The sequence below is a fragment of the Piliocolobus tephrosceles genome, chromosome 8 (assembly GCF_002776525.5).
Source record: "Piliocolobus tephrosceles isolate RC106 chromosome 8, ASM277652v3, whole genome shotgun sequence".
Classification (NCBI taxonomy): domain Eukaryota; kingdom Metazoa; phylum Chordata; class Mammalia; order Primates; family Cercopithecidae; genus Piliocolobus; species Piliocolobus tephrosceles.
Window position 1 is genome coordinate 36,901,655 of NC_045441.1, and position 14,763 is coordinate 36,916,417.

A 14,763-nucleotide genomic window follows, 5' to 3' on the forward strand; every position below is an offset into this window, starting at 1 on the left:
AAATGAGTTTACTCCATCTATAAAAATGTTCATATTTGTACCTACGTCTCTATGACTTTTTGGTTTCCTGGATTAGCTGTTTCTGGGGAAAGTTTCATCACATAAAGTGAATATTTATAGAACACAGATGCTGTAAAGATTGACAGTGCTCCTCTCCTTCATTGCCTGCTGCCTTTGGTCATTAACATTCCCCTGGCATTCATTAAGAAAATGAATATTCTTCAAGTAATGATAAAGAAGCTAGAATTGCCCTATGGAAGGAAATTTTTCTAAATTTCAAGGCAGCATGACCTTAAGGCTCTTGCCGTATTTTTATTTGGGCTAGATATTAACAGCTAAGATGCTCCTTAGCTCTCTGACTATGGTTGATTCATACAAAAACATGTGGAAGTAGGTGTGCCTTCCTATTAAGGTGATCAAGGTGAGAGACCTCACTGTCTAATCTGTGAAGGAGAATAAATTGAAATTTATTTGGAAAACTAATTGGAACTCATCTCAAAGAAAATCTCAGACTCTAATTAATAAAAGGCATAGACCTGCTAGCCACAATCAATAAGCAAGTATGAAGGCAGGTCTAATTTATAGGAAAAAGGGAAAAGAAAAAATACATTGAAGTTAACTGAGCATCTATAATGGAAATGGCCACTTGGAGAACATGTTTACAGGGCTTTCCTATTTAGTGGCTCATGAGATGCAGTTCTCCTTAATAGTTGTCAACCTAAGGGAAGAAACTGAGACAAATTAATATAGGTAGAGAGTTTATTTGAGCCAAAGTTGAGGACAGCTATGTGGGACACACTTCCAAGTTATCTTTGGAAGTGCTCCTGAGGACAAAAAGGAAGCTCAGGTGAAATGGCCTTTTTGTCTAGGGTGTCAACTGAAGTTCTTTGTCTCATGGCCAAGGAAATCAAGGATATGGACACACCAAGAGTGAGCTTAGAGCAGAAATGTAGTAAGTGAAAGGAAGAGAAAAAACTCTCTGCTACAGAGAGGGATCTCAAAAAAAGCGTTGTCATTTTGCAGTGAAGTGCAAGCATTTTAATAAAAAAGCGAGTGGGGAAGAGTGCTCCATTTATATAGGACTCAAAAAACTGGTTAGAACTAGGTGTTTCATTTCCATAAGACGCGAATCCCCGGCAGTCCCCACCCTATCTGTTTAGTGCACAGGCAGATCCTTAACCTAAGTTACTCCATATTGCTTATCTCCTCCTACTGTGCATGAATCAGGGGCAGAACCCTTTTCATTAATCCATTTGCATGCTGCTGATAAAGGCATACCCGAAACTGGGCAATTAACAAAAGAAAGAGGTTTACTGAACTTACAGCTCTACATGGCTAACGAGGCCTCACAATCACGGCGGAAGTCGAAAGGCACTTCTTACATGGTAGCAGTAAGAGAGAGAATGAGAACCAAGGAAAATGGGTTTCCCCTTATCAGACCATCAGATCTCATGGGACTTATTCCCTACCATGGGAACAGCAAGGAGGAAACCACCCCCCATGTTCAGTTATCTCCCATTGGGGTCCCTCTCACAACATGTGGGAGTACAAATCAAGATGAGATTTGGGTGGGGACACAGAGCCAAACAATATTACCCTTCAAGGTGAATGTGCCTGGCCGAGGGTAGCTCTTCTTTTCTATAGTGTTGCAGCCATGTTCCAAGCAAGCCCCCTGTGCAAGCTTCCTTACGTGAGTATGTCCAAAAAGGAAAGGAATGTGCTCACTGGGGCCCACTGTACGTCAGTGAAACTTGCTGACTACAGGGGAGGCCCCTTTCTGTGCGGGAATTCATCTCTGTATCTATGTTTGCAGCCCGGGATTTCAGGCTGCTCTTTGTTAGAAAATAAATGCCGGCCGGGCGCGGTGGCTCAAGCCTGTAATCCCAGCACTTTGGGAGGCCGAGACGGGCGGATCACGAGGTCAGGAGATCGAGACCATCCTGGCTAACACTGTGAAACCGCGTCTCTACTAAAAAATACAAAAAACTAGCCGGGCGAGGTGGTGGGCGCCTGTAGTCCCAGCTACTCGGGAGGCTGAGGCAGGAGAATGGCGTAAACCTGGGAGGCGGAGCTTGCAGTGAGCTGAGATTGGGCCACTGCACTCCAGCCTGGGCGACTGAGCGAGACTCCCTCTCAAAAAAAAAAAAAAAAAAGAAAAGAAAAGAAAATAAATGCCACTGAGGACCTTGCCCTAACTATCTGCCTAGCCAGTTTCTCCCTTCCTTCTCTCTCATAATTTATTAAAGAAAAAAGAATTAATCAGGAGAGTGGGTGATTACAAAAGTTGTTTGTCAGGGATTCTCATTGGCATTGTTAAGTTACTTTATAGCTCTGGTGGTGGCACTCAGCTTGGGGTCCATATAGTGAGCTGCTTAGAAATGATTGCTTAGCTCAAGGGGGATGGGGTGGAGTGTGACTGCTGTCTCAGTCCAGTGCCTCTCTGGGCCTGATTATTTAAAGGGAGCTCACGTTCTTCAGATAAAAAGCCTTTTTGTTTGTCTTTTTTCTAGAGATTTTAGAAAGCTTGCTTTTGGAGTAACTAGTCTGCTTTCTTCTCTTAGACTAAAGATACACATGTAAGTGGGATAATGACACAGCACCCTTAGTGAACACTCAACAGTGTTGGTTGATGTGGAAGAGCTAATGGAACTCTCTATGTTTCCCTCTTGGCCTCAGCTGTCAATAAACTCAGCTACATTTGACATTTGGTGATCCTTCACAGTGATCAGTTATCTTTTTTTTTTTTTTTTTTTTCAGACATGATTATTGTTTTTTTCCCTGGACTTGTTTTTCCATTTATTCACTTTAGGGGCAAAGGGAAAATTTGCCTTTCACCCTCAGAAGCTTCACTGAAAATCAATTGACAAAAGGCAGGTTAACTGGGAAGTACCATACAAACGTGTTAATGTGCATGAGAGGATCATATCATAGAGTAATTACCTCAAACCCCCGAAGAGGTATAGAAACTTCTATACCCTTTTCATAGGGGAAGGAGGAGATGGGAAGTGTGGATAATTCTTTTGAGGGGTAGGAAATGGTTGTTATAGAGAAAGAATGGGCCAGGGAGACAGAAGTTAACTTGTAGATGATTCTCCTGGAATTTGAGTGAGCCCAAAAGTAAGGCATTATTTTGTGAAAAAGTCCATCCAAGAATCGTTGCATTCTTCACTCTTCTTTTCTGCAATAGATAATGAGATTTCAGGGAGGGGATTGAGGACCTATGTGTTTCCTTTGGTAAGGAGTTTTTTGGTCAGATGTGGAAATTCCAAAGAGAATTGGAATGGAGGAGGAACAAGACAAGGTTCCAGGGACCTTGATTCTGAGGCTTATTTCTGAGGCCTTTCAATTGATAGAAATGCCCAGCATGCACAAGCATCATGTTTTGGGAGATTGTTTTCTACGCCTCAACACTCATGAGATCTCTAATTTTTTACACCACGCTCTTTTTCTCTAGGCTTGATTTGATCATTCTATTATACTAGTAGCTTTTAGTACCACCAGCTACCTAAGGTCTATTGGGATTAGACTGAGTTAATATCAGAATGATTGGTGTTTATGTTCCTAAATTCACTTCAACTCACATGAACTGTGAGATTTCAGTAATATGTGAGAAAAAAACGTTTTACATGAAAGAGTTCCATAGTCAAGTAAGTTTCACAAATATTGGACAAAGCAGTATTAAGCAGGTATCTTTGCCACAGCTCTTGTAAGAAGCTATTTGGAGATAATGAAATTGTCCTTGAATTGACAGTGGAGTAGATGCAGCATTTTCTGCAAATTTGACTGAAGAGTCCTTCACTTTTGTGTCACCAGTGTGTTTCGGGATGCACTTTGAGAAATACTGGACCACACGTTAGAAATCAGAGAACCTCAGGAGAGAAGGAGTTGAGGTGGAATTAATGCAAGTCCTAAGCAATGGGTGTGGTTACTCTTCAGGGTTGGCTCAAAGCAGATGTACACAAAGATGTGTGGAAGGAAGGCCTATATACTCATGGCTAGTTCTCTGGTCTTTAGTGTTCATGTTGAGCCAAGCTGACTGTGTTTTGCCAGAAGGAAAAAATATTTCTCTCCCCTTAAATACATGTGTGCTATCTGGAAGCCCTGGGTCTGCAAGGGCATGTCAATTTCCTCTTGTTTTTTTTTCTGGCAGAGTCTCACTCTGTCACCCAGGCTAGAGGGCAGTGGCATGATCTGGACTCACTGCCTCCTCCGCCTCCTGGGTTCAAGTGATTCTTCTGCCTCAGCCTCCTGAGTAGCTGGGATTACAGGCATGTGCCACTGCTCCCAGCTAATTTTTGTATTTTTAGTAGAGATGGGGGTTTCAGCATCTTGGCCAGGCTGGTCTCGAACTCCTGACCACAAGATCCACCCGCCTCGGCCTCCCAAAGTGCTGGGATTGCAGGTATGAGCTACCGTGCCTGACTGATTTCCTCATGTTTTATCAACGATGCTGTGGCTCTCTCCAAACCTACAAAAAAGTTCCATGGTTGGTTCTTCTGAGGATGAAAACGATTTGGAAGAGACACCATTAGAAAAGCCTCAAAGGGGAACAGGAATTGAGCTAACTCTAAAGAACAAACAGGGATTTTCAGGGCCTGAGCTTCCATGGATAACAACACTATGACCCAAAACATGTCATCGGGAGTGAATGTGGCTTTATACAGAATAGGTGGAGGGCAGATTTGTTTCTTGTCGCTGAGGTAATAAATTATCACACAGTTGGTGACTTAAGAAAACATGAGTTTATTCTCACACGGTTCTGGAGGCTGGAAGTCTGAAGTCAGTGTCACTGGAGTGAAATTAAGGTGTCCGAAGACTCTTGAGGACAATCTGTCCTTTTCCTCCTCCAGCTTCTCTTGCTTCTGGCCTTCCTTGGCCTCTGGTGACATTACACATACCTCTATCTCCATTGTCACAGTGCCTCCTCCCCTTCTTTACCTGTCTAGTCCTCCTCTGTCTCCCTCTCAACAGTGGCACAGATTGTAACCAGCAAAAGGGCCTGGCTGCTCGCTGCTTGTAGAAAGAGGCCAAAATAATAACAAGCTGATTAAAAGTAAGCAAGACTTGATTATCTGTGCCAGCAATGGGAAGAGCAGAAATTACAGCAATTCTGCTGTAATTTGTGGAGGGAACACAGGGTTTTTTAAAGAAAGGGTTTGGAATGCGGAAGAGGCAGGGGTGATAGGTTGGAGATTGGGGAGAGGGGGAGCTAGGAGGTCCCAAGAGGGATTACTTACTCCAATGACTCATCTTGAATTATTGTTTCATTTGATGAAGAGGCTGACTCCATCGTGGATCCTGCCAGGTTACAAACTAATCACAGTCAATCTTATAGTCAGTCTTCAGCTGGGAATGAGTTCCGGCCTTGAAGTAATCTTTTGTTGGGGACAGATTTTCAGAGGTGTCTAGTCCCCCGAAACTTCTAAGGAATTATATGACCGGATAAGTGAGCACTGCGTGTGCTTAACAAGCATCTAGATAAATAAATGTGCATAAGGCATGGGGGCATGAAGTGGGAAAGGAAAGAGAAAGAAAACATTTCGAGGCCGTAAAGTTTATCTCAGAGCTACATCTTGAAACTGGGGAGGGGAAAGAGGAAGAGGGAAAGGATAAAACATTTTAAAATGAGGTTTGAGGCTAAACTGCTAAGCAGCTCAGTTACAAGGTGACTGCATGAGGGCGAACTGTCACAATCCAGGATAATCTTCTGGACTCAAGATCTGTAACTTAATAACATCATCAAGATACTAAGTAGCACTTAAAGAGTCCAGAGATGGGGGCCTGATATTTTGGTGAGGGGAGGGGAGGTCAATATTCAGTTTAATACAGAGGGTGTATTTGGGGACACCTACACAGATAATGGTTACAATGAGACCGAGGACATTTTCTAGTAGACCTGAATTCTTGATAAGAATTGGAATTTTTTTTAGCAAGAAAATCATCTAACTGAAAACACCATTTTGAAGGGTGTATCTTAATAGGTATGGGGGTGGTAAAGTGAGTTGGACAGAGGAAAGCTAGAGGTAGGGAAACTTCAACGGTTGTTATGTTCATCAAGTTTGGCTGATTTATTTATTTATTTTAATTGAGAAGCAGAAGTTATCTATATTTGTGGTTACATCATACCATATATGATGATATTATATCTATTATATATAAAAAGATATGATATATACATATATCATGATTTTTATATATTTATATATAAAATATTTATATATATATAAACATATATATATATAAATATATATATATATATATATATATAAAATCTCTCTCTCACACACGCACACACACCCATTATGGAATGGCTAAATCCAGCTATTTAATATATGCATTACCTCATGTACATATTGCAGGGGCACAGGAAAACTTGCCCTTCATCCTCTGTAGTTTTGCTAAAATTTCAACTCATAAAAGGCGGATTAATTGGAGAAAAGGCATATGAATTCTTTTAAAATATACAGGGGGAGAATTACAGAATTTCTATCTATCCCGCAATGAAGTTCAGATGTTTATAGATCATCTCAAGTTTACAGAAAGTATAGGGCCTTGGGTCCTGGCAAATCAGGTCATGGAGGGAGAAGACAAATTCTGTACTGGGACAATAAAAGTTTACAATAAAGAATAAATGGATCTGGGAACAGACATTATCTGTTTAGGTTTGGTTACATTCTTGGTCTTACAGGGAGGAGAAGAAATAAAACATTCTCCTTGGTGGGTCTAGATCTCAGGTAGGTAAAGAATTTCAACTTCATCCTGTGCTTTGGGAGAGATGGTGGATAGGAGGGAGGTCAGAGATATCTTGAAACTTCTTCAGCTCAGCATGTGAAAGCACCATATTTTGGGGGTATTGTTTCTTGACCCCAACATTACTATTTGTGTGCATGTGTTTGTGTGTGTTGAGGATACTAAAAATCTACTTTTTTTTTTTTTTTTTTGAGACAGAGTCTCGCTCTGTCACCCAGGCTAGAATGCAATGGTGCAATCTTGGCTCACTGCAAGCTCCACCTCCTGGCTTCAAGCCATTCTCCTGCCTCAGTCTCCCGAGTAGCTGGGACTACAGGCACCCGCCATCATGCCTGGCTAATTTTTTTGTATTTTTAGTAGAGACGGGGTTTAACTGTGTTAGCCAGATGGTCTCGATCTCCTGACCTTGTGATCTGCCCGCCTTGGCCTCCCAAAGTTAAAATCTACTCTTTTAGCAATTTTCTTTGTTCATTTTTTTGAGACAGTCTCGCTCTGTGGCCCAGGCTGGAGTGCAGTGGTGCCACCTTGGCTCACTGCAACCTCTGCCTCCCAGGTTCAAGACATTCTCCTGCCTCAGCCTCCCGAGTAGCTGGGACCACAGGATTGTGCTACCACAGACTGCTAATTTTTGTATTTTTATTAGAGATGGGGTTTCATCATGTTGCCTAGGCTGGTCTCAAACTCAGGAATGTAATCCCAATGTGCTGGGATTACAGGTGTGAGCCACCTCAACTGGCTCTTTCAGCAATTTTCAAGGTACAATACATTGTTACTAATTGTAGTCATCATGTTGTACAATAGATCTCTTGTACTTTTGCCTCCTGTTTAGCTGAAATTTTGTATCCGTTGATCAACATCCTCTCTGCCAATCACCATTTTACTCTGTGTTCCTATGAGTTTGACTTTGTTAGATTCCACAAATAAGTGAGAGTTTTGCTGAATTATGATGTACAACAATTATTATTCTTTTTCATATCTTTCCTCAAGCCTTTCTTTCAAGACCCTGAAAGTAGTATCTTAAATGTATATCGCCCTTCTTACTTTGCTGTAGTTCTTTCATGTGTATCTGAACCTAACAGCAAATCCAAGCATTTAGGTAAGCCTGCTTTCATTTTCATTTTGCAAATAAGCAGACAAGCTTCCAAAGCTGTAATGAATGTGAAACTGGCCCAAATGTATCTTAGAAGTAATATTTATGGATTTTTGAATAAACATAGAAATGGACCCTCCCTGGTCTTAAAACTTGAAATTTATGTTTGTTTCACCACCCGAGTTTCTTCCTCAAGAAACTGATCCTCAGGCAAGGGACTGAAATACGTTAGATTCCTGAATTCAGAAAATGAGACTCCAGACCCCTCATGCATCATGATTGCTTCCTTACCCCTCCTTCGTTCCTGTTTTCCCGTTTTCCCCTCCATATAACCCCCACCAGTTTTAGATGGTTGAGGACATGGATTTGAGACTTTTTCATTCTCCTCAGCTGCAGAACTCAGTTAAAGGCTTCCTCCCTGGCAACACTCATGGTCTCAGTGATTGGCTTTCTGTGCAGCAAGACCAAACCCCTGGCATTTTGATAACAAAAGACTCAGAGACAGAGTCATTTCCTATTTTAATATATCATCTTTTCTGAAAGTGTTTGAGAAACGGAAACAAAGCACATTAACTCCAAAGCCGTTCTGTGGCAGGGCAGAGCACATCACTGAGCAGCCTCCCGTGGCCTAGGTTTTGTGTTGTGTTGACCACTGCCTCCTACCTTGTTAGGTGATTATTCCGTGATGCAGAGCTGGTGTTGTTGGCATGCTGGTGAGTCGCTGGAGAAAAGCTGTTTGATTTCTACTTTAGACCCTTATGAAAGAGACACACGCCTTTGAGTTATCCTGCTTATCTTCCTCCCACTAGTTGTGTCTGACTCTCTTTCAGGTTCGTCAAATGCAAGATCACCCCAGTGAAAACATTTTTTTTTTTTCCTTTTTAGTTTTTGTAAATCTGCCCAAACTTACATACAGAAAAGGATTTGAAGTTCTCAGATCTAATTGACAGCAAAAGTCACAGTGGTATTCGGGCTTAATTCTCAAATATATGTGACTCTGAAAGAGATTTTAGAAATCAGAACATATAAAAGGCTACAGATAATTTATTAAAAATTGAAAGCTAGAGAAAAGTCACCTGTAGTTTCGAGTAATGTCAGTGAACCGGTTTGTGAGTTACAAAAAAGTTTTTGTTTTTTCTTTTTGAAAACAATTTCAGAAGTGTCCAAATAGAAGTTCCAGTGCTCCCTACCTGACCAACCACCTGGGCCACACACTGTTGAATCTCTCAGGCTTCAATGTGGAGGAGTACTTGCTGGCGCCATCTGAAAAACCAAGGTGTGTTCAAATCTCTTGCTGGGTCTTTTCTGTTGTATTTGCATTACTATGGAAAACTTTTTGTTTTAAATGCCAATGTTCTTCAAAACTCAAAAGTCTAAGACTGACCTTGGTGCTCATAAAAATTCCAAATAGATGCCATGGACCTTAATAAGATTCTTACTGCTGACTTTCACTCTTTTAAGTGCTGGGGGAAATCCTATCAGTTGAGATTTGTCAATGGCAGAAGCACCAGAGCCAGAAGCAGTTTTACTGCTTTAGGGGATAAGAGCAGATAAGTTTACAGCATAATGAAAGCAAGGCCTTACTTTAGAATTATCTCTATTATGCAGCATTCAATGTGGGAACCTGGGTACAACTAGCATCTTGAAATTTCTCTTGGGCAATTTTTGAGAAACCTTTTGTGTTGTGTTGAATTTCCTTGAGACTAAGGGGGTGAATCCAGATGAGGGAGATCAGCAGTGAGTGTTTCTCATTGCTTTGAATCTTAATAACATCTGCCCACTGTAATTTTCCCATGTCCGCCAAATGTATTGTATTGCTTCATGTACGAAGGCATCCCATAGGCTGACCTTATTGTCTGGGACTCCCTACTGCCCTCTACCTGCCCTGCTGGGGTTTGCCTGCCTCTCTTCTGCTGCTCCACCTCTTAATATCTTTCAACATACACTAGAATCTCTGGTTTTCTGTTCTAACTCTGATGGTTAGCTTTTTTTTTTTTCCCGAAATGGAGTCTCACTCTGTCACCCAGGCTGGAGTGCAGTGGCACGATCTTGACTCACTGAACGCTCCACCTCCCAGGTTCAAGCGATTCTGATGCCTCAGCCTCCAGAGTAGCTAGGTCTACAGGAGCTTGCCACGACACTCCGCTAAGTTTTTTTTGTATTTTTAGTAGAGACGGGGTTTCACCATATTGCTCAGGCTGTTCTCGAACTCCTGACCTCAGGTGATCCTCCCACCTCGGGCTCCCAAAGTGCTAGGATTACAGGCGTGAGCTGATGGCTAGCTTTTTGAAGGTGGGAGCTTGTGTGCCCAGAACGTAGAATATTATCTGGCACATCAAAAATGTTCAGTCAGTATCTATTGAATGAATGAATGTATTCAATTGAGCCAGTTGGGAATGCGTACTTATTCCTTTGCCTGAATTTTTGCTGAGAGTAGAACACTATGATAGAAGACAAGACTATTCTTCAGTCTCCTTTTATCTAGTGAGTGGAAGACAAAATTTATTTATATAATAGTTAACATTATATTTTTTAAATGTTAACTATTTTTTTGAAGTTTAATAGATACAAGATAATGTGCAACTCATGGAGATATAAAAAAAAAAAAAAGATGTAATTCCCACCCAGGAAAAATTCACAGAGCTGCATAAAGATAAACTGGCAAATAGACGATAAAATCCCATGTGGTAATTGATAACAATGGATGGAAATGTAGGGTATTGTGGGAACTCAAAAGACCAGGAACATCTAACCGACCTGAAATTGTCTGGAATGCCTTCCTGAACCAGGCAAGATTTGAGTGGAAGATTAAAGAAATAAGAGTAGGGAAGACAAACCAGAAATGCCTCAAAAGATTATGATCACTATTAAGAAATTCTTTAGGCCAGGCGCAGTGGCTCAAGCCTGTAATCCCAGCCCTTTGGGAGGCCGAGATGGGCGGATCACGAGGTCAGGAGATCGAGACCATCCTGGCTAACATGGTGAAACCCCGTCTCTACTAAAAAATACAAAAAACTAGCCGGGTGAGGTGGTGGGCGCCTGTAGTTCCAGCTACTCGGGAGGCGGAGGCAGGAGAATGGTATGAACCCAGAAGGCGGAGCTTGCAGTGAGCTGAGATCTGGCCACTGCACTCCAGCCTGGGCGACAGAGCGAGACTCCGACTCAAAAAAAAAAAAAAAAAAGAAATTCTTTTTGTTTTTCTTTTTATTTTTTCCTTTTTTTTTTTTCTTAGAGATAGAGGCTTGCTCTGTTGCCTAGACTGGAGTGCAATGGCATGATGTCCACTGTAACCTCCACCTACCGGGTTCAAACGATTCTCTTGCCTCAGTCTCTTGAGTAGCTGGGATTACAGGTGTCTGCCACCATGCCCAGCTATTTTTTTTTTTTTTTTTTTGTATTTTTGGCTGGTCTCGAACTCCTGACCTCAGGTGATCCACTTGCCTTGGCCTCCCAACATGCTGGGATTACAGGCGTGAGCCACCACTCCTAGCCCAAGAAAGTCTGAATAGTGGTTTCGTAGAGGGAATGACCATTAATTAAAATAATTACAGTGGTGATGATCAAGCCCTATCTGTTACACGGCATGTATTTCCTCACAAGACAGTTAGGTGTGACAAGTACACTTTCTAATGTGGCCAGCCTTATCCAGACCTTCTCAATTATCAGTGCCTTCCATTTTGCCTGGCTTGAGAGCCAGGCAACTTCCATTAGCACAGTGCCTCTGCTTGTGTGTTCATGTCACAGATCACAGATGCTCAGCTGGCTACTGTCCTAAGACTGCTGTACCTGGTGGGGTTAGTAATGAACACCCTCTGGTTAGCAGTCCTGGTGTTCTGTGGTTGAAGCACTAACACAATGTTCATTGTTAACAGGCTTGGAGGTTGGTCTTTTGGAGTACAAATCCCCAGTGAAGCTGGAGGTGCAAATGCAAACATATCAAAAACCCAAACTCTGGCAAAGGTAATCGTATTCTTTTTATTTTTTTCCTGTTTTAGAAAGTATTTAGGAAAACTCAACATTGAAATATATTTTTGAGCAAAGGGCTGGGAAGGACCAGATTAAATCCCAGCATTTGTTACTAAGCATTAAGAAAAATTAAATGTAAACATTGTCTTGAAAAAAAAAATGACTTGTTTTTCATTAGAAATAGAGGAAATAGGTTTTTGCTTTTTGTTAAGACAAGACTTCACCTAGTAAATATAAAGTGGAGGGAAAAATCTATTTTTAAAGTATCCATAGTTGTGATAATTGGAAATATCACTAGTTTCTTTGCTGGCCAAGGAGTTCTTTCATTCATGTAAATGCCTTATCTTCCAGAAGGCTGGATAAATAGGCCTGGAGATGACACAAAGAAAGCAGTAGTTACACAGAGCTACTCTTAGGAGTCCTGGATTTTCAAGCCCTGCCAGGACTATTCCTGTGAATTAGGAATGGTCCCCTTGGAATTAGAGAGGCTAGGTGGGGGGATTCTTCAGATGTGAGAGAATGGGGACTGGGATAGAGGAAAGATGCCTTGATCCATTAGTAGGAACAGAGAAGTGGTGAACCCAACAGTGAGTTGTTGTTGTTTAAGGAAAAAAGTCAACACTACGTTAAAATGGGGAAAGCAGAAAGATTCAAAGCATTCAGTCTCTATGACTAGAGAAATAGTATTATGTTTGATTGAGAGAGAAATCGGAGAAGGGTAGATTGTGGGAGGAAGTTAAGTCTACTGTGGGAGAGTGAGTGTGAGTTCTTGTTAGGACATCAGTATAGACATTTCATTCTGTAGTGTGTGGATGTTGTGTCTACTCATGAACCCATTGTGGAACTATGAGAACAAGAACAATCTCCATGAGCCCAGGAAGGCACTCTGTCTTTTCTATAGTGGGGACTTTCATGGTTCATGTGAACCTGAAGAAGCTTATTGGGATAAAGATAAGCCCATGTTGGAGGTTTATTCAGTGAAATAAAAATTCTTACAGGTACTTCACAATGTCATCCCTGACGAGACAGTCATACTTCACAATGTAATCCCTAAACAAAATTTTAACAGTCATGCATTACAATGTAATCCCTGGGAAAAATTTTCAGTCATAGTGTGGATGATTCAGGAATCTCTCCAACAGCTGAGGTTTGTTCAAATCTCTTTTCCTTCTCAAGGCAACACACATGCATGAAGATTTAAACCTCAATATGAAAATATAATCATTAATAACTTGATAGAAAAATAACTTAAAATATATTTGCTGACATATTTTGGAACATATTATGTGGCCATTATGAAAATACACCTAATTAGCAGAAGGAATCTGTTCATTTCCTCTACAAATATTCCGACTTTTTAGTCTATCCCAATCTAAACCCTTCTTACATATTCATAGGAGATGGTTGTGTCTTTGCTTTGAAGTGTCTGAGGCACAGATCTCTTGTTCAGTGATGAGTGGCTGGGGATTTGTGTGTTCCCCTCACATCTGTAACTTTTTTGTCTTTGTTTAGATGAGTCTTCTGTACTGACATGTTTGAGTGGTGATTGCTGAAGTTTTTAATGTTATTTACGTGTCCTTTGACAGGCACAAGCATGCAGGTGAATTATACTTGACCCTTTGGAGACGGAGCTCCTCTCCAGCAAGCCAAGGAACTCAACGTTGTGGGGTGTAAAGGGCAATCTATTATTTGACATACTCGCCAGAACTGCTGGCAGCTGATAGTGCATCAAATGATTGCATTTATTTTTCTGTAATTAATGACCAGCTTTTTCTTTCAGCCTTTAGGCTACATTCACCAACACAGATGATATGAGTTTCATAGTCCTTCTGAAGGAAAACATGGAAAATTTGCATATGAATAGGCTTAATGTATGGTTCATTATCTTGTAGAATGTCTCTTGTGCGACCTTTATGGGTTCTATCATTCACATCTTGAGTGTTTAGCTTGTTTAATCAAAACACTCTTTAGAACTTACACACTTCAGTTAAAGAAACCAAACACATTTTCCCTTTTGTTTTTTTTTGCATAATTCTGTTCTCCCATGGAATTTAATGTATTTGAATATCCACTGAGTTTTTTTTTTTCTTTTTTTTTTTTCTTATAGCTACTTAGTTACTTTTCTGAAGGGCTGTTATTCCTGAGATGAAAGGTCTGCTCTGGGGTGTCATAGTATGTTCCTGAAAGAAGATTAATTTCCTATTTCATTTATTGGACTTTATCACTTCATGACTTATGGACTGGTAGGGAAGGAAATCCCACAGCTTATTTCCAGAACACAGCCTAGTTTTAGAAAACCATTCTTAGGAGAAAAAGAAAAAGAAAAAGAAAGAAAGAATGAAAAGCTTTTTCTTTGAACTCTTTTATGTCCTGAATGCTAACTTTAAGATCATCACAAAGTATGCATTTATTACTTAAAGAATTTATAAAACCTTTCTCAAGTAAAGGCCAGTGTATAAAGGAATGGATCAGGAGTTCCAGAACATTTTAAAATCTGTTCCTTGGAACTCTGCAAATCAATCATTTATTGCCAAAATGATGCTATATAGCAAAGAACTGCAAACCGTTAGTAGCATCAAGAGTAAACATGCATTTCACTCATGAGTCTGTGGGATTGTGCTGCTGTGGGCTGTGCATAACAGATGGTGCCAGGCCCCACTAGCTGTGGGGAATTTGGGATGCTCCTTAGCCAGGCCCTGGTTCTGTGTCCTGGGAATGTTCCTCAGTTCATCATCTGCATTGGCCCTTAACTCAACTCTGCAAGGTGCTTTTCCTTCCGTTGCCCTCCATGGCTGCGTGTGAAGATACTTTAAAATATGCCTTTTGAGTAACTCTCAGCCTGCTTCCTGCCTGTGGACAGCTGGGTTCTTAGAGAGCTATTTACATTTTACTTGTATTCCAGCCTGGGGTACCTTCTTGATACAGCTTCCTATAAAGCACTCTAATCTTTCTAGTTT

At 41.0% G+C, this 14,763-nt stretch overlaps 1 protein-coding gene across 1 annotated transcript in view; it reads left to right on the plus strand.

Moving 5' to 3' along the window:
• The window catches only part of ABCA13 (ATP binding cassette subfamily A member 13), a 514,497-nt gene that overhangs the window by 325,893 nt on the left and 173,841 nt on the right, over nt 1–14,763 (plus strand). Inside the window, 2 exon segments of the mRNA XM_023226480.1 lie at nt 8,998–9,116; nt 11,713–11,800. Coding sequence (XP_023082248.1) covers nt 8,998–9,116; nt 11,713–11,800 — 207 coding nt within the window.